A 26,311-nucleotide genomic window follows, 5' to 3' on the forward strand; every position below is an offset into this window, starting at 1 on the left:
AAATAATCTTGTGTGTGTGTGTGTGTGTGTGTGTGTGTGTGTGTGTGTGTGCATGTTTGTGAGAGATGTAGGAGGTGGCTGAAAGCAGCGGACAGGAAACAAAAGGGGAAAAAATATTACTGGGTTAAAAAACCCGTCTCTCCACGCTGAGCCTGCGACCTCCTCCCCACACCCGCTGCCCTCTGTGCGCATCTTCACCTCCATCTACGTCACCACGGTTACAGGAGGGGAGGCTCTCTCCCTGCTTGCTCATCGTGAGACCCAAAATCACCAAAACTGGGCCACAGGGTTTTCGATCAGAAAAGTGTTCCTAATATAGCATTTATAACAGCCAATCAGGCTGCTGCCGTTCAGTACCGGGGGGAGTTCCTTCGGTGGGGATGAGCTTGGAGCTTCATGCAGATCCGGGCAGGTGGTGCTGGTAACCCCCCTCTCGACGCTCACGGGCTGTCGAAGGCGCAGAGATGCGTGTGCGCTCGCCAGGCAAGCCGGCGAGGGGAGGGGTGTTTGGCATGCAGAGGAAGCGTGCCTGTGGGAGCTTTATTTCGGTGGACTAGCTTGGAGCTGCTCGCCTGCCGTGTGCGAGGTGCGATGGAAACGCATCTCGAGATGCCAGTGCAGTGGAGGTGGTGGCAGCACCATGAGCCACAGTCGGCCAGTCCGGTAGCAATCGACAGAACGGACTGACCCTTTAATGTGTGTGTGTCTGCACGAATACCTTCTCTTCCAGGAGTGTCAATCGGTGTTGGATGTAACTATTTGCCCAGATGGGACTGTTTCCACGGAACGGGGACATGTCCATCTCCAGGGACATGCCTATGGCCCTGCGGAGACCAAAAGACCCAGTTTGACACTCTTGGCTTCAACTTAGGGATGATTTGAATTGGATATTAAACAGTCAGACACACGTTAGGTTATCAGGCATCGTCAGACACGTATTATCAGACATTAACAGACATGCACGAGGTTTAATGTGTATGGTTTTCCACCCCAGACTAGATAAGCTCCGTTTTGCGACCCCTCTGCTCTGACTCGGCTCAGCCTTGCGGTTGGAGAAATCACTGCAATATATGACTGTCCAGCAGGTGGCAGTATACTCTTAGCCTGGGTCCTTATCGAGCCTAGGAAGTTGCATGACCCCTACTTCCCCCTCTGGTTCGTATCGTCTGATCCAGAATGCCGTGTCTTATGGTGACCTCAGCGCCCCATCCAATGTTTCCTACGCCCCAAGGGCTCTTTACTCCTCTGCAAAACCCAGCAACGCGAGTGGCTGAAAGGTTCCCCATCCACCGACGCCCACTGCCCCGGGGAATCGCGCGTCGTGGGGGACGTGTAGTCCGAGGACAGGAAGCTTCCGAAGGGACATGGGAGTCAGGACTCCAGCATCCTTTATCTTTAGTCCATGCTTCTGGAAGTCGGCGCTGCTCTGCTGTGGGTGGAGCTTGTGGGGAAACTCGCTTCTCCAGTTCTTCTTAGGTTTATTTGTTTGTTTATTTATTTAAACTAGATTTGCGTAGAACTGTTAGAAGACGACATAATCCCCACAGCCTGCCAAATCTCCCCAAACCTAAGCAGCTTTGACCTCCTCTACGATCTGAGCCTGTATGTCATGTATCGGAGCAGACAAACTGATTTAGGATCAGTTTTCCCAACTACTACGTTTGCACTTATTAAGACGGGAGAGCTAATGCCTGATCCCAGCGTCTTCCATTCAAGTCGGAAGGCTTTTGTGAGGAAGACCTTTTGTTATCCAGGTATTGTTGGTGCTGCAACGTTCTGAATTTAAACGTAGTTTTAAAATGTATGATTTTCACGGACAGTGTGGCTGAGGTGCAGGCTCTGTTCTGGATCCTTTAGATTGCGATAGACCGTCCCTACTGAAGCCCTCCAGAACTGAGCAAACGCAGCCTGTCGCTTCTGTTTATCTATTTGGGGCATGGAAGCCAGGATCTGCTGGAGAGCTGACACTGTCGTCATCGTGTGTGTGTGTGTGTGTGTGTGTGTGTGTGTGTGTGTGTGTGTGTGTGGGAGCCCCAGGTGGACGACTCGTCTTTTGCAAATCTTTTTGCCCACAACACACAAACACATGCACACACACTTGCGCTCTCTCCTCCTCTTTCACACATACACACACATGCTCGCACACCTCACTTTTCTCACTTGTTTCTCAGACACACATGGAAGACCACCCCCCCCCCACACACACACACACACACACACATAGCCCAGCCTCACACTTCACTAAGTGGCCCTAAAAATAAGTCTCCATTTCAGCTGTAGCCTCAACAGTTGTCATGTGACCGTGGCCGAAGAGACTAGACAAATCTGCGTTTCCCACACAGGTGTCGGCTTTAAACGCATCACCGGTGCGCTTCCTGTTTTGGGGTTTTGAACAATTACTGCATTTGGTTTTCTATCTTTTTATTTAATTGCTAAAATCAGTGAATTAGGACTATGAGATCGACATCGTAAAAATGGAAGCGTTTGTGTTGTGCTTCTTCACGTGTTCTCTGTGGCCGTGTGTTGGTCAGTAGTGGTCTGGGGTGGCAGCTCGGAGCTCTGCTCCTGGAGCACTCCTGCCTGTGCTCATCAGGTGCAGCTCTGTCATGCCCTCTGGTTAAAGGCAAGGGCGTTCTTTATCTATCTCTCTTTCAGCTCACGCGCCTCTCTCTCTCTCTCTCTCTCTTATCTGCGATGGCATTACCCACACGTGACCTCTTCCCTCACTTTGTCCACGTGAGCGTTGCTGCCTTACACTCTCAGCTCTCACGTGCTCTGAATCTCATTCCTCCTCTTACTCACCCATTCAAAAAAAACAAACAAAAAAAAAACCAAACCTTTTTTTTGGTCAGCGTTCCGCAGCACGACCCCGTTCCCTGACACAACAACGGACGCGCAGTGTCACGCCACGTGCCAGCTCCGACCTTACCATCACCTACGCACGGGAAGAACGCTTTGCCTCGGCGCTGAGCAGAACTCTGGCCCTTCTCCTGACAGGCCGCGACTCTCCGCTCACACCTGCTGCCGTGTTATCCCTACAGGTCGTGTGTAAGTGAATGTCCTGATGATGAGGCGCTTCATTTGAGCCAAGTTAGCTGTTGGTCAGATGTGTCTGCCGGGTAGGAAGAGCCCTCCTGCTGACCTTCACATAATAGCCACGTAATTGCTGGTCAATGCACTGTACAGGCAATACATAATCGCATATTTATGTCTCATATTCTGGCGCATGTGTAATATGACCTGTGTGACCTGCCTATAGGGCAGCTGTAGTTAATTTTCACAACTATTCTTCTTCTTTCTTTGTTTTAAGCAAGAATTAGACTAGAAAGAGAAGGGTAATGGGTAAGAAAACTCTGTGTGTGTGGCTTTTGGCACTGTTTTGCTGTGCAATTGCAGATGGCCAATTGTCTGTTCACAGCGGTGGGCGCTCAGAGGTGTGCGAGCATGGTGGCAAGCCTACCTCCCAAGTCCGCTGGTCGATGTAACAGTGGAGCGCTCTGCTTCATTTGTGTGTGTGTGTGTGTGTGTGTGTGTGTGTGTGTCCAGGATTTGTTTATCCCCGACCTCTTTAAATAACCTAATCTTAGCTCCCCAGGGACTCTGTTTGCCACGTTCTGTTTGACTTTGTGAAATATCAAGGGTCCTGGAGTCGAGGGGACCGTGGTTTCTACACATCTTAGCAGTGCCAATTTGCAGTCTCACTGATGTTTCAGCCATCTACGCCCCGCCCCGTTATCTCCCACTCAGTGCGTGCTTTGGGTTCCACCCAGTGACTCCTCCCCCTGCTGGCTGAGCCCGCCTCTTCTGGGTGTCCACTACCCCCGGCTCCTCCCCTGCTCTCGGATCTTCCGCATTAAACCCAACTCCATAAGAGCCATCGTGGAGTCCTTTTTTCTCTGTGGGACCACCTCCACCATTCACCAGTTTGGCCCATCTGAAAAAACAGCGCACACGTCACAATGGTGCTGAGACTGAGAGGGCGCAGGAACGTCCCACCAGGAACAGCCTGGTGGGACTACAGGTCAATTTTGGCCGCCTGTATTTTAACGCAGATCCACGCAAAACAAATTATAGTCGTTGATTTACGTAAGTGCTTGTGCTCTGGAAAATCTACAAATAGAAATATAAAAGAGGTAGCTAGATATAAATAGATTAGTAACCTGTGTAATCTGAATAATCTGTGTAATCTGGATGCTCCTGATGAGTGATGAGTGCTGGTGGACAGTGCTGTGAACTCGGAGCTCTGGCAGGTAGACTTTAAATGATTTCAGGATCCAGGACTGCTGATCTTAAGGAACGCGTATGCAGTCGGATCAAACTCCACACAGCCAGCAGTTGTACGTGTAAATTCAACCCAACTCCTCACTAATCGTTTTTAGATGCAGAAGTATAGGCCTCCACCCACCCCCTCGCACACACATTCACAGTCATTAGAAAGAGGTGTCATGGCAACTCGACATCTACAGAGCACATACCCGAAGCACAGAATGACCTGTTCGAAGGCGGACATGCCATGTGTGGATAGAAGTGTTTTGCGATGCGTAAAAATGAGAACGTGATGAAAACATCATTATTTTCAGTTGCTGGAGCAAATCGATTGAAGCAGAAAGCTCTGTAGTGCTCGCGTTTTGCATTTAGGCCAAGAAGCGTTTGATTTTGGCACTTGGTCCAGTGAACACCACAGTTGGTCAGTGCTGTGGCAACAATTTGGGTCAGTTCAGGCAATTAAACCTCTTGCTTGTCAGTCCTGTGCTGAAGCCTTTGTAATTAACTCCACAACGTCAGCACACATAGCGCAACTTCCTTTTTTTTCCCAGAGTTCAGTAATTAGGACCTGAGATGGTATTTACACTCACCAGCTACTTTATTAGAAAGTGTAAGGTAGGTGTTGTTTGTGTGAGGTGGGGCGATGAGTGCTAATCGCATGCTCAGACAGGCTGGCCACTTGGGTGCTGCTGTGTGGGCACTGTGCATGTCTAAGGGAAAAGTTCTCTCTCTCTCTCTCTGTGTCTCTCTGTGTGCATGGGTGTGTGTGTGTGTGTGTGTCTCGCTTTCTCTCGCTCTCTCTGTGTGTGTGTGTGTGTGTGTGTGTGTGTCTCTCGCTCTCTCTGTGTGTGTCTCTCGCTCTCTCTGTGTGTCTCTCGCTCTCTCTGTGTGTGTCTCTCGCTCTCTCTGTGTGTGTGTGTGTGTGTCTCTCGCTCTCTCTGTGTGTGTGTGTCTCTCGCTCTCTCTCTGTGTGTGTCTCTCGCTCTCTCTCTGTGTGTGTCTCTCGCTCTCGCTCTCTCGCTCTCGCTCTCTCTGTGTGTGTGTGTTTGTGTCTCTCTGTGTGTGTGTGTCTCTCTCGCTCTGTGTGTGTGTGTGTCTCTCTCTCTGTGTGTGTCTCTCTCTCGCGCTCTCTCTCTGTGTGTGTGTGTCTCTCGCTCTCTCTCTCTGTGTGTGTGTCTCTCGCTCTCTCTCTCTCGCTCTCGCTCTCTCTGTGTGTGTGTGTGTGTGTCTCTCTCTCGCTCTCTCTGTGTGTGTGTGTGTGTGTGTCTGTCTGTCTCTCTCTCTCTCTGTCGGTTCTTGTGCCCTGTCTGATCTTGGTGTTGTTCGTCAGCCGCCGATAACCTCATTGTGGCTGAGCCCCTCTTTAGTCACGCACCCACCGGCTCTCAAAGAGGAACCGAAAGGAACATCGATTTTTTTATTTTTCCCCCTCTCTCTGTTTCTCTCGTCTCTTTTTTCCCTTTATCCTTCTCCCCTATCCGTGCGTGCGTGTGTGTAAACCGTGCACGAAGGTAGCACAGCGCCGTGCACATCTCTGCTAAAGAAAGCACTGTAGTGCTTGTGCGACAGACGAGCTCTCCCATCGATCGCGTGGTAGGACAGCGGCAGAAGCACACCAACGAGACGTGACGAGATCGCTCCCGAACGCTGCCACGTCCCCTCCGCGTCTGCATGGTGTTGGATTAGAACCTCGGGCAAGCCGCACACGTGCTGACAGCCAACCACTAAAGGCTACTGCCGCAGGCCCCGCCCCTCAGCGCACCCCCCCCCCTCATTTGCATGTTACCCCTAGCTGTACACGGATCTGTACATTACACCTCCCACTTTACCAACCCAGCCCCGCCTCCTGCCAGAACATGTGTGTTATAGACCACCATCGCTGGATAAGAACAGGCTGTGGGCAATGTTGGTGTCTTCAGGCTTGTTCAAGAAACACACACTCTCTGACACACACAGCACCATAGCACTTAATGCAAATTAATGACTAGTACAAATAAAAGTGTAATACATGAAAATAAAATATTAATGAAAATGTCTCAATATCAATAGCAGAAGGCCATGAAGTGTCCAGCACAGACCATGTAGTGCTAAACTCTACTGACAGTCAAACTCAGAATCCTGGACATGCGTCCCGCTAACCGTGAAAATCCTGGACATGCGTCCCACTAACCGTGCCCCAAAAACTGGAACACTGGCGTGGGACCACACCTCCCCCTGCACCCTGCTCCAACCCTGCAGCACGCGCCACCTGAGCTGGTTCGTCCCCCTGGACTGCTCGTCTCCTGCCCGCAGTGCTTGGCCTTGGCGGCCGGCCTGTCAGGTGTCCCCCGTCGGTGTGGGACCACGTCCCTGCTCGCTTCAGGATATTGGAAACTGTTTGACTATTTAAACAAATGCTTGTGATGTCTGTAAGTGTAAAGCAAAAGGTTAAGAAAAGCAGCCTAAGGCAATCTGTCACTTGATGAAAAAAGCATGAAAAGAAATATTTTGTGCCTAACCATTACAACTCAGGACTGAACTGCAGCTTTTAACCATGTTAAACTTATCTCTGTTCACCTCATAAATTGGCACTTCTTAAGGCCCTGAACAGTGAAGTTGCAGAGGACAGAGACGTCGCGTCTCCGAGGCACGCGGCGTTCGCAGGGATTCTCATTGCTCTCTGGAAATGGGAAACGATTAGAAGGTTTAACTCGGTGTGGGTTAGGACCCAAACGCTCTGATTGCGTCCATTAACTAGTGCTGTTAATCGTCCATTATTGCCTTCCGTAGTTCTGGAACCAAACCTGCCCCTACGATCCAGATTTATTCACGTGTAACGGACGGCGTTCCTATCTCCGCCTCTCCCGTTCAGCCTCCGTCGACTGATTGCAGGAAGTCGCTGTAAACGGAATGTTACGGCTTTCGCATCCCGTTTAAGCATGGCCAACACTAAACTACTGTGCGCGCTCCCTCTCCCGGAACAGAACCGAGAGAGACAGACAGACAGACAGGGGGGGAAAGGGGAGACGACGAGAGAGAGAGAGCGCGGAAGATGAAAGGAGAGAGAAAGAGGACTGAAGAGAGGCAGAGCGGTGAAGAAAACGGCAACACTAAGCGCGAGAGATGATGAGCTCACCGAGAGCCAGAACAGACCAGTCCTGGCTCCGTTGCGTAATCCCCCTTATGCCACTTTCATGGTGCGGAATGCGCTCGCAGGTAATTAATGTGCATCGCCATGGAGACGAGCGTGTCCTCCGGCAGGCGTTGGGGAAGGTGCGGGCTACTCCAGCACAGCGCTCCCTCTCTCTTTCTCTGTCGTAGTTTAAAACGTGCCAAGATAACAGCGCAAAAATAGCGCTGGGGACATTTCAAAGTCGCGCGATTTGTGATTCACCAAGCACCTCGCGGCCGACCTGTGACGCGGCGGGCGGAGGGTCTTACGGAGCGCGCAAGGAAAATACACATTGTGGGTTTTAAAACACTTCGTTGTTGTAAAAGAGGCGTTGGTACAGTTGTTGCACAAAAATATATATATAATAAGCCTGCAAGGTGGCTGCAATTCCTGGTTGAGGCTTAATTAAATAAGCGAAGTGTTGCGAGAATTTCCTTCTCAGCCCCTATTTGGAGTGCTGTTTTGAAGGCGTAGGACGAGTGCTGTCCTAGATCGTCCCAGGCGTGATCTCCTCACCAGCCTACCCGAGCAGACTCCGTGTGATGGTCACACTACGTAAAATGACTGACAGTCGGAGGCAGACTTGTTTGGAGCCATCAGCAGTGAGGAATGAGGACTCTCACAGACATTTTAGCCGCAACTACGCCATCCGTCTATACCAACCGTATTAAAGAAGCTCAAATGATGGGCTATGGACAGCTCGATACCAGCTGAGCTCCCTGGACCTCATCTCTAACTTAGTGTAGTCTTACAAGGGATTTCCTTAGATCTGTGCCCTCCCGCCGGTTGCCCTGAGAGCGCAGTAATAGGTCTGTCTGTCTGGTTGTGTTTCCTACTGAGAGTAAGAAGTGGTACTTCCACGGTGAGGGCGTCAGTCTTGTCACTGGCCCTATCATGCCTTCCTTATTAGAAAGGTTACATTTATTGTAAACCATTCCTGCACATAACAGATCGAGCTAAGTCCACCCGTTAAACAACTCTATTTACCAGAGACTACGGACACACGACGAAGTGTGTGAGGAGCGGTTAGGCATGAAATGGCAGAGTGGGGAGGTGATTACTGCCAATTAGGTCTCCATTGCTAGACACAATCTCCAAGTTCAAGAGGCGGAGACGTTTTTTTTGTTTTGTTTTTTTCCTTTCCGGCGCCTTGTGACAAATCAGTTCCATCACCACGTCTCTTGTCATTGCTAAATAGCTGTCTGTTCTGCTTAGCTTACGGTCCTCGCGTTCCAAAATGCCCGATGATAAGGACACACACACACACGTCCCTTATTCTTATTTAAATCTGCGTGTGGGCTGTTGATGGCGGCGCGATAATCGACAGAAGCGACTGTAGCGTTCCACCGGGTTTTGAAGATGGTAATTATTCGTTGTTAATAGCTGTTTTGGTTTAGGCTCTCCAGGTAAGAGAATGGTGCGTGACACCGTCACTAGAGGACTGTGTGTGTGTCTGCGCCCTGCTAACCTCATTTATCCAGAAAAAGACATACGGACAAACAACGGGAGACTCTCTCTCTCTCTCTCTCTCTCTCTCTCACACACACACACACTGGGCAATAGAAACAGCTGAGGCCACAGTCAGGTGCCCCTCCCCCCGCGCAGGTCTGTGTGTGAGAGCGAGAGCGAGCGAGTGAGCGAGAGTGTCTGGCTCCTGGGTCGTCAGCTGATGACCTCATAGTGGCTGACCCTACAGAGGGTGAGGAGGGCGCGTTCCCGCGCTGGCATTATATAAGAGATTGTAAGGATTTCGCATCCATTCTCCATCTGTGTATCAGGCTCGTGCCTCGTTGCGCATATTCTAACGTGACGACACCTAGCCACGTGAAGTAATATGATGCATTATGACCAGTTATGAACATGATGAGTGTCTTTAGCCAAAAACACAAGTTCGTGCATACATAGCATGGTAACCACACCTGGTGACAATCGTAAGCATCTTCCAATGGTGTGCTCCGTAAATTATAACTTATTTATTAACCCTTTGCTTCGGTTGCCATAGGGATTGGAGCTTGTGTTTGAAAATTAACAGCTGTAGCACAGTTTCAATGATGCCTGTGCGCATTTCCTAGTGGACCGCCGCGAGACTGAGATTAGGTTTTAAGCGAACATCTGCGTGACGACGGTGCAGACCGGTCACTTAGAAGAGCAAACTGGCGATAATTCTGCATTAAGGGACCACGGGAAAGAGACGAGGATCAACTGTCTTCACGTCGATCTCTTACGCCAAAGTCTCTACGGCCTGGGTTTCGAACGCTGAACAGCAAAGTTGGAGTTAAAGCCCCTTATGTGTAGGATGAGGGCTGATGGATGCGGTTAATGATTTGCACGTGCTTGTTTTTCTGTGACGTCTGAGGGTTGCTATTTTCTCTTAAAGACGCGCGCATCTCTGTCACGGTCACGTAGCCCCTCGGGCAGCTTGCAATTTCTCCGTATTGACACGTTGGTTTAGCTGGTAGATTCTAGCCATCTCGCCCATCTCACGCCTTCATTTCTACACTGCGTAGGCTAGTTGCAATTTAACCGTCAGCCCGACGTCGGAGGCACTCCCGCACTAAAAACAGCTGCGAGACACTTTCTGACACGTCACGTGCACCCGTCAGAGCCTGAGCCTGTACGTGAAACGCGCCGCTCTGAATCGGTGCACGAGCACTTAAAGGACGGCGAATCACGGAGCAGCGCGTTTGCCCATTGCCTCATACATGTGGCCGCGTAAACCAGCCATACATGGGATTGGATGAAGGGAGAACGTTGAGCAAGAACTGGATTGGGTGAAATGAACAGTCAAACTTGTTGACTCTGATACTCCGCTTTTCCGCTCTGACTCGCCTAATCTTCCCGCAGTAGAGGAGCTGTCCACTAGTGTCGGTGCTGAATTGGTCTCCGAGTCGCCTTTGTTGTATAACGACATTGTATGAAAATAGTATAAGCCATTGCTTACTTTTAACGAGTTGTGTTTTTCATGAGTTTACTGTAGTGCCGTTATTTGTTTTTTTTTTTCCCTCTGGACCACTTTGCGTTGAGTGCGTGCTTGAGTCTTTTTTTTACGTGCGTAAAGAGACATTTACATTTGGCGCGATGGCTTTCATGGTGAAGCACATGATCGGCGGTCAGCTGAAGGACCTCACCGGAGGCTTGACGGACGAAAAATCCGACGGCGAAAAAGGCGAGGCTTCAGCGAAAGGAATGACACAAGAGGAGCTGGAGCTGTACCAACAGCAGCTGGAAGAAGAGAAGTAAGTAAAGCACGTTGCTCGTCTTCTGGAAGAAGAGAAGTAAGTAAAGCACGTTGCTCGTCTTCTGAAAGGGTTATCCACCGTATTTAGTTTGCTTCAGTTTCTCAAAACAATGAGTAAAAGAATATATTTTGCTTTGAAAGTTGATCGGATCTTTTTTTTTTTTTTTTTTTTTGGTCGAACTTAATGACTCTGAATTAAGAGTTTAGACTGAACTAAAAGCGAAGTGACGCGCGCTTTTGCGCATAACTGGAATAGTGTTTGTGCAGCTGTCGTTCTCGCTTAGGGATGTCTCGCGGTGGCACCTTTATAAATGACTTCGAAAATGAACTCTTTAGCATGTTTTAATGTGCTGCTACACATTAATCGATGACTTTGTGTCAATGTTCTTGGTTCAGTTTTGTTATGTTTTTTTTAAAGAAAAATAAGTAAATGTTAAGTTCTACACTTTACCTCAAAATGGGTATCTAGAGTAAGGCACACACAAAAATGTGCCGTGCTGATGCTGTGGCCGTACGGCGGGGATGCAGGGACGACGACACACCGCGACTCAGATGAGTATGCGGCACGGAATGCGCCTCAAGAGAAGTGGGCTGTCGCTCCAGGCTACCTCACGGGAGTCTGTCCAAACAGTGGGCTCCGTAAATCCAGCGAGAGTTTTACTCGAGAGATTTTACGCACATCACGACTTTCCATCAAAATCCCTGCGGGAGACGCTGTTTCAGCTGCTGGAAATAGACTCTAAGTGTTGGTTTTCTCACCTTATTTCTGAAGCTTTTGTCAAGAGAAAAGCAGGTTTTAATCTCCATCCAGGCTGGCCACGGAGAAACCGAGGCGTACAAAGTAGTAAATCTAGTAGTTTCCATCCATATACAGACGTCCATGTTATGCCTTTAAATTTGGATTTCGGGTCTGTCCTAAATTTGTAGTTGATTATCCGTTGGGTCAGACACGGTCACCCTAGCCTCAGTTCAGATGTTGCTTTGTGAATAGGTCAGGCGGAATAGGCGATAGGACCGTCCATACACATCCATACACACTCCCCTCCATGTTCTCAGTAGAGAGAGCATGACACGTAGCTTGGTATTTTCACTTCAGTGACTGGCATTTATCAGTGGAGCGCTCGCGTTTCCAAAGACAGCCTTTCTCTTGTAGAGCCGAAACGGTACCATTTACGAGACGGGGGCAACATTCTACTTGAGTCTTTAAAAAAAGCGCATGGAACATGCAGGGATTTACAACCCCAAACGCAGAAGGGGATCTTAGACCCCAAGCACATGTTCATTCACCAGACACTTAACTTTCGTATCATTATATGTCAGATATGTCCCATATTTGTCCCATGTAGATATATTTAAAAAATAACAGCGGTGCTGTGGCGGGAGGGTGGCCGTGACTCTTTACCTTTTAATAGTTAGGCTTCATGTGGCCAGGGCCACATTACAAAATTCCCTTTTTTTGTTGAAACTTTTCTCTTGTTTCGTCAGCTCCATATCATCTTCTCATTCAAAATAAACTAATGGTTTTAGAGTATCGTATCGTTCCTTTGTCAAGATCAAGACATTAATTCTGTTCTGCATGTGTTCTTTATTAATCTTATTATTTAATTTGAGAAAATATGTGATGACCTGATCGTAAGTTCCAAGGGCAGAGGTTCCTTTTCTCGCTCACTGGCTCTACTCTGCCCTCTAGTGGTGTCATGGGAGCACGTCACCACCACCCTAGGCAGAAAAGATTACAACCAGCAATTCCATAGTTACGAACTGCCAGATCAGTGCAGACTAGCTTAAAGGGCACAAAAGGCGAGGATGGCAGATGCCACAGATCAGGTCATTGGCCCAGTTGAGCCTTAGTGAGTGTGCTGACCATGTTATCATCGTTGGGGTCGCTGTTAGGAAATCAGTCATGGCGTTCCCAGACGCTGCTGTATTTGTGTTAACAGGCGGGTCTGTTTCTGTCTGTAACAAACAGTATTCACTTTCCTGTCACCCTCGTCACAGAGTTGGGCTTTGGACTACAGTCTACTAACCCAAACAGTAGATTCAATGATTATTAAAATGATCAATTTGAATTTAATTTGGTTTATTTAGAAATTTGGTCATTTTTGAGTGTAGGAAGGAACCCTGCATATGAATGCATTGCGTGGGAATGAGATGGTACTATCTGCTTTGGGAACTAGTGTAAACAGCTGCGGTAAAAGAGTATATTTTTAGGCAATGTTCACAACCCAGTTATAGATTTTTAAAATTCTGTAACATGTGAATATTAAAATAGGCTTTGCACATGCAATGGTAGGACACAAAATGGTGAGTGTGTATGTTGCAGCAGGAACTGTGGCAGAGAATTTAAGATGGCAGCTGGCAGTGTGCTTGAACATCAAGCGTTTTCCCTGTCTCTCACTCACTCACTCTCTCTCTCTCGTTCTCTCTCACTCACTCACTCTCTTTCTCTTTCTCACTCACTCACTCTCTCTCTCGTTCTCTCTCTCACTCACTCTCTTTCTCTCTCTCACTCACTCTCTCTTTCTCTCACTCACTCACTCTCTCTTTCTCTCTCTCTCACTCTCTCTCTCTCTCTCTCTCTTTCTCACTCACTCACTCTCTCGTTCTCTCTCTCACTCACTCTCTCTCTCACTCACTCTCTCTCTTTCTCACTCACTCTCTCTCTCGTTCTCTCTCTCACTCACTCTCTCTCTCTCTCTCAGTGTACAGCCAGTTTTCCCTTTCTGCTCTCCGCTCCCTCCCAGAATCACTCACTGACCTGTGTGTGTGTGTGTATGTGTGTGTGTATGTGTGTGTGTATGTGTGTGTGTGTGTGTGTGTATATGTGTGAGTGTGTGTGTGTGTGTATATGTGTGAGTGTGTGTCTTTCTGTCTTCATTACACAACATCAATTTACTAGATTCATTTAGTGTTTCTTTTCTGAAGTCGTTGGTGAGATCAGGGTGACTCTTTTCATCACTTAGCACACAGAGTTATGACACTGTCTTGGTTTCTCTTCAAAAATAACGCTTATTAAATCCTACTAATTGTGTGGTGAGAAAACTCTCCATGTAGGTGGCAAATTGATGCAAAGAAGATTGTCCTCCTAATATGACTAAGTCTCAGACCAGGGATTAAGATTAAATTCTGACCAGGGATTAAGATAAAATTCTGTGTGTGTGTGTGTGTGTGTGTGTGTGTGTGAGTGAGTGTGTGTGAGTGAGTGTGTGTGAGTGAGTGTGTGTGAGTATGTGTGTGAGTATGTGTGTGAGTATGTGTGGGTGTGTGTGTGTGTGTGTGTGAGTATGTGTGTATGTGTGTGTGTGAGTGAGAGAGAGTGGGTGTGTGTGTGTGTCTGTGTGTGTGTGAGTGAGAGTGTGTGTGAGTATGTGTGGGTGTGTGTGTGGGTGTGTGTGGGGGGGTATGTGTGTGTGTGAGTGAGAGTGTGTGTGTGTGTGTGTGTGTGTGTGTGTGTGTGTGTGTGTGTGTGAGTGAGAGTGTGTGTGTGTGAGTATGTGTGAGTATGTGTGTGGGGGGGGTGTGAGTGAGTGTGTGTGAGTATGCGTGTGTGTGTGAGTATGTGTGGGTGTCTGTGTGTGTGGGTGTGTATATGTGTGTGTGTGAGAGAGTGTACGTGTGTGTGTGTGAGTATGTGTGGGTGTGTGTGTGTGTGTGTGTGAGTGAGAGAGTGTGTGTGTGTGTGTGTGTGTGTGTGTGTGTGAGTGAGAGTGTGTGTGTGTGTGGGTGTGGGTGTGAGTATGTGTGGGTGTGGGTGTATATGTGTGTGTGTGTGTGTGTGTGTGTTTTACTTAAACCTCTCACTCTTTCCTTGCAGGCGCGAGCGAGATGCCAGCTTTGCTCAGAGGAAGGCGGAGAGGGCCACAGTCAGATCTCACTTCAGAGAAAAGTACAGACTGCCTAAGGTGCAGCTGCGATCACACCCTCACCTCGCTGAAAAGAGTCTTAAAACGAGTATACAGATCGTATCTCGCAGAACAGCATAAGAAAAACCACAATCAGTACAGGCATCTCAGCGGAGCGAAACCCATGCATCTCTTTACGTATTTATGCATAAGTGTGTGTGTGTGTGCAGGCATGTCTGTAGCTATTTATATCAATTGCTCACAGGTTGGTGTGAAAATTAAACTATGGTTTTGGGAATATGAAAAAGGTTTTTTTCTATTAGCATGTTTTATCTGAAAAACTGAACTACCAGGGCTGATAGAGGCTGAAGATTTCATATGGGTTACTGATGTTAAGGTTAGGTTTGAGTGAAGGCACTACAAAGTAATACAAGTCCACAAATTAATACAAGAATGTGTGCGCATGCTTGTTTGTGTGTGTGTCTCTGTGTGTGTGTGTGTGTGTGTGTCTCTCTCTGTGTGTCTCTACGCATTTTCCTGTGTCAGAATGAGCTGGACGACACGCAGATCCAGGCAGCCACACAGGACGTGGAGCTGCCGACCGAGCTGGCCAAGATGATCGCCGAGGACAACAAGGATGAGCAGCACAAGCAGTCGGTGCTGGGTCAGCTGTCCAGCCTGCAGCATGTGGACATGGACCACCTGAAGGACAAAGCTCAGGCCACCCTGGAGGAGCTGAAGAACTCAGCCGAGAAGTGCACGCTCATGTGATAACACCCCCCCGTCTAATGTTCTCTCTTTATCTATCTCCCAATTTCTCTTTATTGTTCTGTCTCTCTCCCCTCTCTAATGCACACTCTCTCCGTCTTGCTCTCTCCTTCCTTCCCCCCATTCTTCCCTCTCGTCCTCTTTTTCTCCTCTCCCCTTCTTTTTTTTTGCCCTGCCGGTTATGGTGCGTCCTGGGCACGTGGACCTGTGCTCTGTGGAGCTTCAGAATGATGTACGTGTGGACTGACTCTCAGAAAGGGAAAAACCTTTAGCTGGGAAACACTTCTGAAATCCCCTCAGGTTCCATTCTGTATCATCACACGCCTTTTGATATCAGAGACGAGTGAAGGTGATAGACGCACTAATTTAAGAATCTTTAAGCATTAGTAGCGGTAATGTTATCATTCTGACAGTGCTAGTGTTAATCTGGGTCCAGAAAACAGTACGTTAAAGCAATATTGGTTTCCTACGCGAACACAAGAGACGTGCGTGGAGATGATCTGGCCTGGGGGTGTGGCACAAGTTGGCAGAACGTCACTTTTGGGTTTGGAGGAAGGGCTCGTGGGAAAGGCATGGCTGCTTTTTGGTAGGAACCCAAATCTTCATACCATTCAAATTCCCACTTTTTGCCCTCTGCCCTGACCCCAGGCATTTAACCCTCTCCTAACCCTTGACCCTTGACCCACATTACCTTTCAACATCCTTGCAGTGGTGCTGCGTCGTGCAGGTGATTGTGTTGTCTATCAGCTATAATGTGTACACATTATCTGACTGTTCCCATCTTAATATTCTATATTCAAAAGCATTACACTGTTGTATAAAACAGCTTGGGTCTTTGGATCGAGTTAATAATGTATAGTTGGAGTAGAACAGATGAAAATATTTCATTTTGTAAAAAAAAAATGAAACAAAACACATTGTTTTTTGTGAGGTTTGTTGGAGTCATGTGTTGTGACAGTTGGTTGAAACCTGAGTTTATGTCATTGCCATTTTTGGTTTTGTTTTGTTTTTTAACAGGAATCATAAGGCAAGTACCTCATGCCATATTTGCCAAGAGCAGATGTTGAAATGTGTGTCTTTCGGCTTGGTAATAAACAAAGACGCACTATAATTCTGTAATAAAAAGCAATATAAAGAGGAGAGTTGGTTGTAAATCTTTATTTATTTATTTACCCAATGGCCTATATACTTATTTATTACCTTGATGTGTAAGAGTGAGCTTTTCTGGAAAACCTGAGATTAAGCGTCTGCCTTTTGGTTGGATTTTCGTTCTTATGCATCTGTGTCCGTAGTGTTCTACGCTGTGTAATCTCCCATCCTATAACGTAACATCTGTACGGACCTCACTGGGCTAACTTTATGGTTTTGACTGTCGGAACTATAATAAACATATTTTTTATGAGTTTTGTGTTTCTTGGCTTGTAATTTCGCTCAATTCCGAGGTTTACAATACAACGGCAATACCACGTTTAACCAGCAGATAGCGGTATAGTGCCGCTATTACATGGTAGAGACCTTTGGCTTCAGCTTGATCCCATACACTAGGAAAACTGATTTCACACCTTATAAACATTTTTTTATGCGCGTCGTTCTGGGCGATATTATTTACAGTTACAAACATATCAAACACACTAGACTTTAACTCTGTATACACATAATTATCATGTTAGTATATGTTAAAAGCTATTTAATTATTATATTGCAATATATTATTCTTTTTTTTACTTGCATAGTGTGTTACATATTTAATGCTCCACCAAGTGGTCATCTTTACCACATGGTGGTATTTTTGTAAATGTGTTTATAGTTGTTTTTATGTGTCTGGGGCTTTTTTTCACGAAGCTAAACAAAACACAATCAGAATAGTTTCCATTACAATAGCAGAAAGGTTGGGGTGTATCGTTGGTTTTCGAGTGCGTTATGAAAGGACCGCGCCATAAAATATATTAATGCTAAAAACTTTCTCCATTGACGAGCTCCAGGGCATAAACAATCTTCGGTCTAGAAAGATACACGGTCACTGCACGGCCAAATTAACACAAAAGGCGTGAAACGGAGCAGAAAATGCTATTGTGCCTTTTATTTCCCGTCAATGCGAGATTAAAACACCCCCCAAAAGAAGCAGAGACCAGGACGGCCATTATTAAGGACTTTGTGCTCACAGTCCTGATAGCGTTGGTCTGAAAAGAGGTTTGTTCTTGGTTTAGCGTTAAAGAGAAACAGATTTGTTGTTCTGCGTTTTAAACCGAAGTGGTTTACAGATGTGAGCTCTCAAAAAGGAAAGTTTTACGTCCCGCTTATCGGGAGTTTGGTTGTAGGGCGCGATAAAAGGCATAGACCACACAGCTCGCGAGTTTCATCAAATTTCTAAACATTTGATTTATCCTGCATGTGAGGCACGGCTCGCCAAGGAATACGCGTGTTACTATGGGAATGAATCCGACGGCTGGCTCTGCGTTTGGCGGAGGCGGCGGCGCGGAGGGGCGGGGGAGCGCAGAGGAGGGGTGCGCGGGGAAGCGCCGCTGCAGGCGGGACAAAGACGCGCCGCGGGAGGGAGGGACGACTCATCCAAATAACGCGCAAAGCCTAAAAGGCGGACATGGACGTTTCGCTGCGACGGACGTGAGGATTGAAACATGTGGGAATATGTACGCGCGAAGGAACTGCACGGTGTGGGATGCGACCAAACTACGCGGATAACGTCTGAGCGCTTTTCCGCACCGATTACTGTGGCGAAACTTTTCTCGCGTTCCTGTGGTAGTCTCTGACTGTTACAAACATTGTCCTACAGGCGTCCCGCGCCGTCTATGCAAATTGGCTTTTTTTTCCCCTCGAAAACAACGTTATTTATTTATGATCAATGGTTGAGCAAACGTTTTGCTCAGGGAATAAACTGTCGTCTGTGTACAGCATGCGAAGTGCGCGCGGATTTACGACTCTCACGCTCTGGTTATTAAATGTAGACCAGAGCTGAGTTTGTGGAGTCGGCACGCATTCACGGACGTCGCGAGGCCCAGCATGGGACCCTGGTGCGGCCCCGTGCCGTTTCTCCTCTCGCTGCTGGTGGCTCTGAGCGCCCAGTCTGTGTGCTGGCAGGCGATCCTGCGGTGCCACGAGGAGCAGGAGTGTGAGCGCGCCTACGGCCAGTACGTCGCCGCGTGCGACAGCATTCTGCGGGGCGCCCGTCGCCACTGCCCGAGCCACTGCGTGAGCGCGCTGGTGCGTCTGAACCGCACGGTGGGCGGGGCCGAGCTGGAGTCCTGCGACTGCGGCCCGGACACCGAGTGCAGGCGGGCCAAACGGGTCATCGAGCCGTGCCTGCCCCGCATGCTGCCGCCCGGCGACGGTTGCACGGAGGCGCGAGGCCGCTGCGAGGCGGATCCCGTCTGTCGGGCGGCGCTGGGCTCTTACCTGGCACACTGCGGGCAGCTGTTCAACGGCAGGAAGTGCCCGAGCCGCTGCAGGGCCACCATCGGGCAGCTGCTGCTCCTGCCGGCCGGCGCGGCGCTGGACCGGTGCGCGTGCGACGGCGCCGAACGGCCCTTCTGCGAGGTGGTGAAGGAAAACATGGCACGGCTGTGCGACGCCGCCGCCGACGGCCACGACGGCCCCGACGACTTGTACGAGGACGAAGACTACGAGGCCAAGGGGGACGGCGAGGGGGACCCGGACGCCACGGTCCCCTCGTCCGCCGCCCCGCATCTCCCTAGCCACGGCACCCTCTTCTGGGGGGCTCTCGCGCTGGCTCTCCTCAGGGACTGACGTGCAGCGACTGCTCGCGTGTGGCCAGACGCCTCGGCCAGCCTTGAGTTGGAGTAAATGGATGGAGTTTAGTGTCGTTTGACCCACAAGCCTGCGCTGTAGGCTGGGGTCTTACAGTTCTCTGAAAAAAACGTGAGTTGCAAGAACAGATACATTGCTTACGGAGAGACCCGAGACTGCTTGGTCAGTAAAAAATGTTGTAAACTCCAGGATTGTGAAACAACTCATTAAGAGCCTTAGGACATAAATTATATATTCCCTCCCACACTCTTTGGTCTTCTCCCCCCCCCCCCTTGTGTTTTGCACCACTGCTGTCTAAAGTGTGCCTTTTTTCGGTATGACCTAAGACAAACAGTGAACTTGTGCAGCAAGTGTTTGCGGATGGCTCATTGTTCTGGCTGTTAGACTTCCAAGTCTTCGCGGTGGATGGTCGGAGACGAGAGCAGGGCTGCGGGGCAGAGTTGCTAACTGAAGTGGAGAGGGTGGGCGATCACAGGCTACTAAACAAACCCACACACGCTCCGCACTCTCTCGGCCGGCTCGTTGGGCTAAAGCATCCCCTGGCATGAGCCGTTTCCTTCACCCTTCCCAGCCTTAGAGCAAACACTTCATCTCTTCCTCCCTCGTTCCTTCTCTGGCTCCGTTGCTTGTTTTGGATCTCAAGTAATGAAGGTTATTTCCAGTGTGAAGCCAATCTGACCTGAAGGAAGCTGTTTTCTCTTTGGGATGTAATCTCCACCCTTTTAATCTCCACCCTCCCAGTGTCTGCTGGTGGTTGGTTTGGCTTGGAGAAATGTAAAGAATGGAAAAATGTGCTGTACATGCCTTTCTGTTGTCAAAGTGGGTCGTCCTGCCAGTTGTCTGTATTTCTTTAAATTTTGGATTTTCTCATTTATGCTTAAATCAGGAATCATTAACCACATTAGATGCGTCAGCATTACAGCATTTATAGTTGGTAAAAAGTTGAATTGTCACAAATTTTGTATGTACAGAAAGCAATATATTTATGTTCTGAAAAATATGAAGCAATAAAACTGAATGTGGAACATGCCTGAGGTTGGTTAGTTGGGTTAATGAGAATTAGATTGTTGGTCGAACTTGTCCTGTATTGCTTACACTTACTGTTATCTTTATGCACCAGTGGGGGGCAGTATTGTTTGTAACTGAACAAACCTGAGTTCCAACTTTAGCTCCAACATTTGTCCCTGTTTGTTACTGAACGTAGACACTATATTTTGTCTTTTTGGAATGTTATGTTAGTGTAGACATAACAGAACTCTAACTTAATTAGCATCATAAAACTTATAAAGTAGTAGTACTGCTGCTCTAACCATGATTTCTTAATTATAATCCTCCTGTAAACTAACTAATGATAAAATAATGCTTGTACCACCTGTTGGTAACGTTTTAAGGGCTGGAACTCTGTGCCACCCAGAAAGGCTCTGCTGTGAAAACAACTCCAGCAGAAGTGTGGGAGGCGGGGACCAGTCCCCAGTGCCCAACACCAGCACCCCCCCTTTTCAGCTTCTGGGAACAAAACCAAAACAAACAAAGGCAGCACAGCCAGCCAGTGGGTGGAAGGGGGTTGCAGCTCTGTAACTGTGACCAGGAGCTGGGCCTCGCTGTCTGCTTAAACTGGGAGTTGGGACAGACACATATTTCAGTCCCCCTACTACGCGCGCCCAACACACACACACACACACACACACACACACACACACACACACACACACACACACACACACACACACACACACACACACACACACTCACACACACAGGCACACACACACACACAAACTCTGAGGGTAGATGGCAGATTTTACCCCTAGCATTGTGTACCATGGATACAACGTTCTATTCATGACTGTGAAGTCAGTATAAGTTGAATACTGTGTGCATGTGTTGTGTTGGTGAGTTACTGGTTCCAAGGATTAAACCTCTCCACACCCACACAAAGCCAGTGCCAGTTTGAGCAGAGGATGGGGGAGAGTCAGAACAGGGCATTAGGGACCTCACCATAAAAAACCCTCCCAGTTACAACCACAGTGGTGCTTTGTGCGAGAAGGCATGTGGTAGAGATGGAGTGTGCGTGTGACTGAGAAAGATGCCGTTTGTCTGTGGGAGTGTGACCTTTCTCCCTGATGCTTTCTGAACCACGCTCATGCCAGACGCTTCTCCTCCGCCTGTTCACCGGAGGCCGATACACGCCAGGCTGAGGTGCTGACCCAGTACACCCGGAACCAGCAGCGCCCACCTCCCAGTCCGCCCAGTTTACCCATGACTCACGTTCACGTTTGGCCCAAGTACTTCAGAAAACAACATTAAAAGGACGATTTATGCCCAAATGCTAATTGCTAATGAGAAATAAAAGTGAATAGGGACTGGCCAGCATTTGTTGATCTGTGTTGGCATCTGGTTGGCATGTGTTGCTTGTGAAATGCTAACTGCTTCCTATACCTTTAACTACTAGCAATATTTGGATGAAGTTGGAGATACCAGTGCTGACTGGTATCTACTAGCTGATACTACCCATTTTGAAGGTATCATCAGGAGAACCTGTTTTGCAGTTATGAAGAGTATGGTACCCCTAGGAATTTGAGACCATGCAGGGTATAGCAGCCACGAGTCTGCCACCCACCCACCCACACACACACACACAAAACACCATCAGCTGCAGTAAGATTTAGTCTCTTTATTTCCTTTGTAGACTTTGTAACATTCAATAAATAAGAACCAAAAATATATATTTTATAAAAAAGCCTAAACAAACAGAAAGTCTTTTTTTTCCCCACACAGCAGTCTGGTGTTTAGTAGATCACAATGATAACCTTAACTCTTTAAATCCCAAGTCTCTACAGCACACGTAGTCAATGTACCATCACAACTAACCACCCCAACCATTGTTCTACATTTCTGTACTGGGACCACAGCTGGGATGCAGTAAAAAGCAGGAGTCCCACAGCACCGCAGCACCAGTGACACCAGTCTAAACTGTTAACTGGTGGCATGAGAGGCAAGCAGAAAGAACGTTCCAGCGCTTGATATGGGCGTGGCCTGAAAGTAAATTCGAGGGCAGGACAAACAGAGCAGAAGCCACACGGCCCGGGAACCCCCGTCATCAACACACGTTCTGCGTGCAAACTGCAGCGAGGGGTGTGTGTGTGTGTGTGTATGTGTGCGAGCGTGTGCTTGCGTGTGCATGCATGTACATGCATGTGCAAGGGCTCGCACAAAAGATGCATCAAAAGCAGAAAGCAAAGTGTGACTCTGCAAAAAGACACGATAAGAACCGCAGAACCGAATAAAGACACAGTAAGAACCGCAGAACTGAATAAAGACACAATAAGAACCGCAGAACTGAATAAAGACACAGTAAGAACCGCAGAACTGAATAAAGACACAGTAAGAACTGCGAGGTGTTCAACATGATTACAGGAATTCCTCCAATTTTCATGATCTTGTACAGCAAATGATTTTTCTACAATAAATGTTTTTTTTTTAAATATTGAGTGCTGTATAATATGCAAACTGACTGTGATGTGGAAAACGTTTCGAATATTGGGTGTGGTATGTGTATGATGCAAACTGACTGCTACTACTACTGTACGATGAAACACTGGCTGTTGTCTGTACCCACGTGGCTATGAAGGCTGTTGTCATGTGGGGACCAATCAGATTCCTGTTTGGTTTTTCTTTCTTTCAATACTAAAGTGCATGGGTCACCCTCCAGTCTGGTCACATGACCTTGCAGGACAAGTCCGACGGTTGCCGTGGTGAGTCAGCCATGGTTACTGTAGGCAACATGCTAAGATACAGAGAGAGAACAGCAGAGCATTATGGACTGTGACCTTATGTGCAGTGTCCACATTAAGTTTGTCTCAGTGCAGAGGCTTGAGAGAAGACACGTTCAGCCCCTCTGCACCAGCCGAAAAGCCTGGAAACCAGTGACGTTTACATCTCCTGACATTTCTCATACACACAGACGCTTCAGAGCTGTTGTTAGAGATCACAAACATTTGTCACAGCTCACTGTAAAGCTGCAGATAACTGGTTGGGACCCAAAGACCTACTGTTCACTCAGTCACGGGCACTGATGTTACAGGCAATGATGATGATTTTTTCCCCCCTCCAAAAAACATGGTGTTCCACACTTACATGTCCGCACAGATTCAGAGACAGGGTCTTTATCCAAGGAGACATCTTTCTGGGCTTCCCGCATCTACACACATACACACGCACACGCACACGCACACGCACACTGCAGATAAGGATAAATGGCTGGCATAACAGGTTGCATAAGTAAAATAGAAAAAAAGGGAAAAGTTTAAGATTAACCTTAGACTAAGTTAGATGGTCTATGGCCCTCTCCAGTGAGAAACCCTTACAGGCTAAAACCAGGCCCAATCTGGCTAAAACCAGGCTTAATCTGTCTAAAACCAGGCCCAATCTAGCTAAAACCAGGCCCAATCTGGATAAGACCAGGCCCAATCTGGATAAGACCAGGCCCAATCTGGATAAGACCAGGCCCAATCTGGATAAGAAGTGGTCCCATAGAGGACAGTGACTTTACCTTTATCTGTTCCTTAAGGTATTCAGCTCTACTCATCAAACTCTTAATCTGAAAAAGCAAATTAGACAAAGAAAGTAATCTGTGATAAAATGACACAAATTGTTAATAAAAGTACATCATGTCTTTGTTGGATCTGAATTATTGGTGAAGACAGAGTGGTCATCCCCACAACAACCCAGATCCAAGTTCTTCCAGTTATATGACACCAGGAAAAATTCAACTCCTCCCAAACCCTGACTCATCCATGACCTGACCCTAGTAAAGCCTCAGGAACCAGCCACCTGTCTCTCACAGGTCTGCACTACCCAAACACTACACGGTCTGAATGCAGGAGAGAGAGAGAGTGAACCTCCACAGGTCAGGAGCAGAGCTAAGCACCGCTAACCTCAGGGCAGGGTTTAATAAGATGGGTCTTAAATGACCAGTAATGAATGGAGATGTTTGTCATGAGCTAGAAACATAATGGAAGTGGAGGACATTTTAAGATCTTGCTGTTACGCAAGTTTATTGGACTTGTAACACTCTCAAGCACTTCTTTGTGAAATATTACATTGTGGTTTGTTTGTTTTTCCTTTTAAAGACGCATGTTTGATGCCTTAAAGCCAGCGATCAATTGAAAGGTGGTTTTGAACTCTCACCTATTTGTAAAAGCTAAGAATACTTTTCTGAATAAGAGCCTGTGCTGAATCCCACAGATGACAGTGTGGCTTTTTCACAGAGGAAAGCCAAAGCTGGGCAGAACAATAATCACATGTGGTTCACTCAGAAACCAGGTTTTGACAGCAACACGCACACGCGCACGCGCACACGCACACACACACGCGCGCACATGCAGCTTTTGGTTAACTCAGCCATATCTGAATTTATTTAAGGGCTCATAAAACTTCAAATGAGAAAACTGCTAAAACCACACTTTCATCTCTAGCCCTCCATTTCTCTCTGCCTGCTTAAGAAGCTTCTGGTGTGTTGTGATTCCGTGTCTTGACCCAGATGCACATCCCACTGTGAAGTTTGAAAGAATCCAGTCTCTCAACAGACAACAGTGAAGTGAGCATCAATGCTGGTGCTTGGATGAAAAAACAGTAAGATGTCAACATTTCAGTTTTTCTTACTGAGGCCATATGTGATGCATGAGGGTCCCATCACTGCATCTGGAATGCTCAGCATGTTGGAGTGTGCTGCATTGTGCAAGAGCACCATGGAGTGTGCAGGACTGTGCTGGATTGTGCTAGTGTGTGCAGGAGTGTACAGGTGTGTGCTGGAGAAGTGTGTGCTAATGTGCCTTGGGTCAGAGATGTACGGCGCTGCAGACTGGCACTAGAGCTATGTGAGCCCACTGTAACACTTCCCCTACGCACCTCACTGTGTAGCAGCTCTCTCCTACGGCCCTGAGACTCCGCTGCACACAGAGGAAGGGGGGGCGGGGGGGGGGGGGGGCAGACAGTAGCTCACATTAACAAACACATAGTAATGAGCATGAAAGAGGAGTAAAAATGTTGCCAATAGTACATACACAGAATATATATACACGTGTGTGTGTGTGTGATTATACACGAGAAAATGTATATATGAGAGGGGGAGAAAAAAATTTATATATACACACGCACACGCACACACGCACGCACACACACGCATGCGCACACGCACGCGCACACTGAGTGATGTCATTATTATTAGGTACTCCTCTATAGTTCCACCATATTATCTCCCATGCATGGTACAGACAGTGAGATGTAATGAACCACTGCTGGCTCTATGACTGATGTGATCAGTACAGTCCTGCTCCCTCTGTATGCTATGTCAGAGTTTCTCACTTAAGTGACCTGCTTTTCACCAAAGAGAAGGTGGAGGCGTTTAATGTGTTTTTATACTGCAAGCACCCTTGTAAATACTGTTAACGCAAACATTTGTTAATGCAGATGAAACCAACATATATGAATTTTATATAAATACACAAAATATTTACCACCACCTTTTTAAAAATAGGTTGGCAATGTTCGTACAAATGTTCTTTTAGATAGCAAACAAAGCCAATTTTTAAAAAATATTCCTTATCTGTTTTATTGTCATTTTACTGAAATTGCACTGGTCAGCGGTGAAAATGTAGTCTTCCCAGCTATCCCCATGGTTAGCGATGGCAATCTGGGGAGTTCCCGTCTTGGAGTGGCAATGCTAGGCATGCCTTCATTAGGAGCAGCGTGTCTGCGTGAAGCTCTCCTCTGCTAATGCAGTACTGCTGTGGGGGTGGGTGGTCCCTCCCCAGATCCCCTCGGTCCCCAAGGCCGCTGACGCGAGCATGGCCCACTTCAGGAGATAACAGTTCTCATTTGTTTCAAGTACTTAATAGCAGCAGGAGGGGAGGAGAGTGCGGCTGAATGGGCTCCAGATGACGGAGGAGGCGTACCACACACGCTGCCCTGGCACCGCCCGCCCGCCCACTCACAAGCACATCTGGATTCCCACTTTCTCTTTAACTCTCTCCTCCTCCTCCTCTCCCCTTGAAAACATTTTGCAGTTTTTTTCCCCCCCGTTTTGGCACTTTCTCTCCTCCACCATTCCTCCACCTGTTTGCATTCTCTCCTCCCCCCCCCTCTCTCCCCCCCCTCTCTCCCCCCCCCCTCTCTCTCCCCCCCCTCTCCCCCCCCCTCTCTCTCCCCCCCTCTCCCCCCCTCTCTCTCCCCCCCTCTCCCCCCCCTCTCTCCCCCCCTCTC

General features: G+C 47.9%; 3 protein-coding genes across 4 annotated transcripts in view; 2 read left to right on the forward strand and 1 right to left on the reverse strand.

The window, feature by feature from the left end:
- The first annotated feature begins 3,056 nt into the window (after positions 1 to 3,056).
- Positions 3,057 to 16,667, forward strand: cplx3b (complexin 3b). Its single transcript, XM_027021590.3, has 3 exons — positions 3,057 to 10,653; positions 14,470 to 14,557; positions 15,044 to 16,667. The coding sequence occupies exons 1-3, from the start codon at positions 10,496 to 10,498 to the stop codon at positions 15,266 to 15,268; spliced, it is 471 nt and encodes a 156-aa protein (XP_026877391.1). The 5' UTR covers positions 3,057 to 10,495; the 3' UTR covers positions 15,269 to 16,667.
- A 104-nt stretch (positions 16,668 to 16,771) lies between these two features.
- On the forward strand, positions 16,772 to 20,077 carry LOC113584306 (growth arrest-specific protein 1). The gene has a single exon (XM_035524879.2). The coding sequence runs from the start codon at positions 18,284 to 18,286 to the stop codon at positions 19,025 to 19,027; it is 744 nt and encodes a 247-aa protein (XP_035380772.1). The 5' UTR covers positions 16,772 to 18,283; the 3' UTR covers positions 19,028 to 20,077.
- A 1,630-nt stretch (positions 20,078 to 21,707) lies between these two features.
- The window catches only part of ulk3 (unc-51 like kinase 3), a 14,890-nt gene continuing 10,286 nt past the window's right edge, over positions 21,708 to 26,311 (reverse strand). For both annotated transcript variants that reach the window (XM_081716171.1, XM_027020090.3), the window contains 4 exons: positions 24,959 to 24,999; positions 23,601 to 23,648; positions 23,186 to 23,249; positions 21,708 to 22,835 (listed from right to left, as the gene is read on the reverse strand). In XM_081716171.1, the coding sequence (XP_081572297.1) occupies positions 22,819 to 22,835; positions 23,186 to 23,249; positions 23,601 to 23,648; positions 24,959 to 24,999 (170 nt within the window). In that variant the 3' untranslated portion in view covers positions 21,708 to 22,818. The remainder of the gene's footprint in view (positions 22,836 to 23,185; positions 23,250 to 23,600; positions 23,649 to 24,958; positions 25,000 to 26,311) is intronic.

The sequence above is a fragment of the Electrophorus electricus genome, chromosome 6 (genome assembly GCF_041902795.1).
Source record: "Electrophorus electricus isolate QZ-2024a chromosome 6, ASM4190279v1, whole genome shotgun sequence".
In the NCBI taxonomy this organism is placed as follows: domain Eukaryota; kingdom Metazoa; phylum Chordata; class Actinopteri; order Gymnotiformes; family Gymnotidae; genus Electrophorus; species Electrophorus electricus.

Coding starts and splice junctions, on each gene's coding strand:
- cplx3b (XM_027021590.3), top strand. CDS start 10,496: ATGGCTTTCATGGTGAAGCACATGATCGGCGGTCAGCTGAAGGACCTC. Junction 10,654..14,469: donor CAGCAGCTGGAAGAAGAGAA/GTAAGTAAAGCA, acceptor CTTTCCTTGCAG/GCGCGAGCGAGATGCCAGCT. Junction 14,558..15,043: donor AAAAGTACAGACTGCCTAAG/GTGCAGCTGCGA, acceptor TTCCTGTGTCAG/AATGAGCTGGACGACACGCA.
- LOC113584306 (XM_035524879.2), top strand. CDS start 18,284: ATGGGACCCTGGTGCGGCCCCGTGCCGTTTCTCCTCTCGCTGCTGGTG.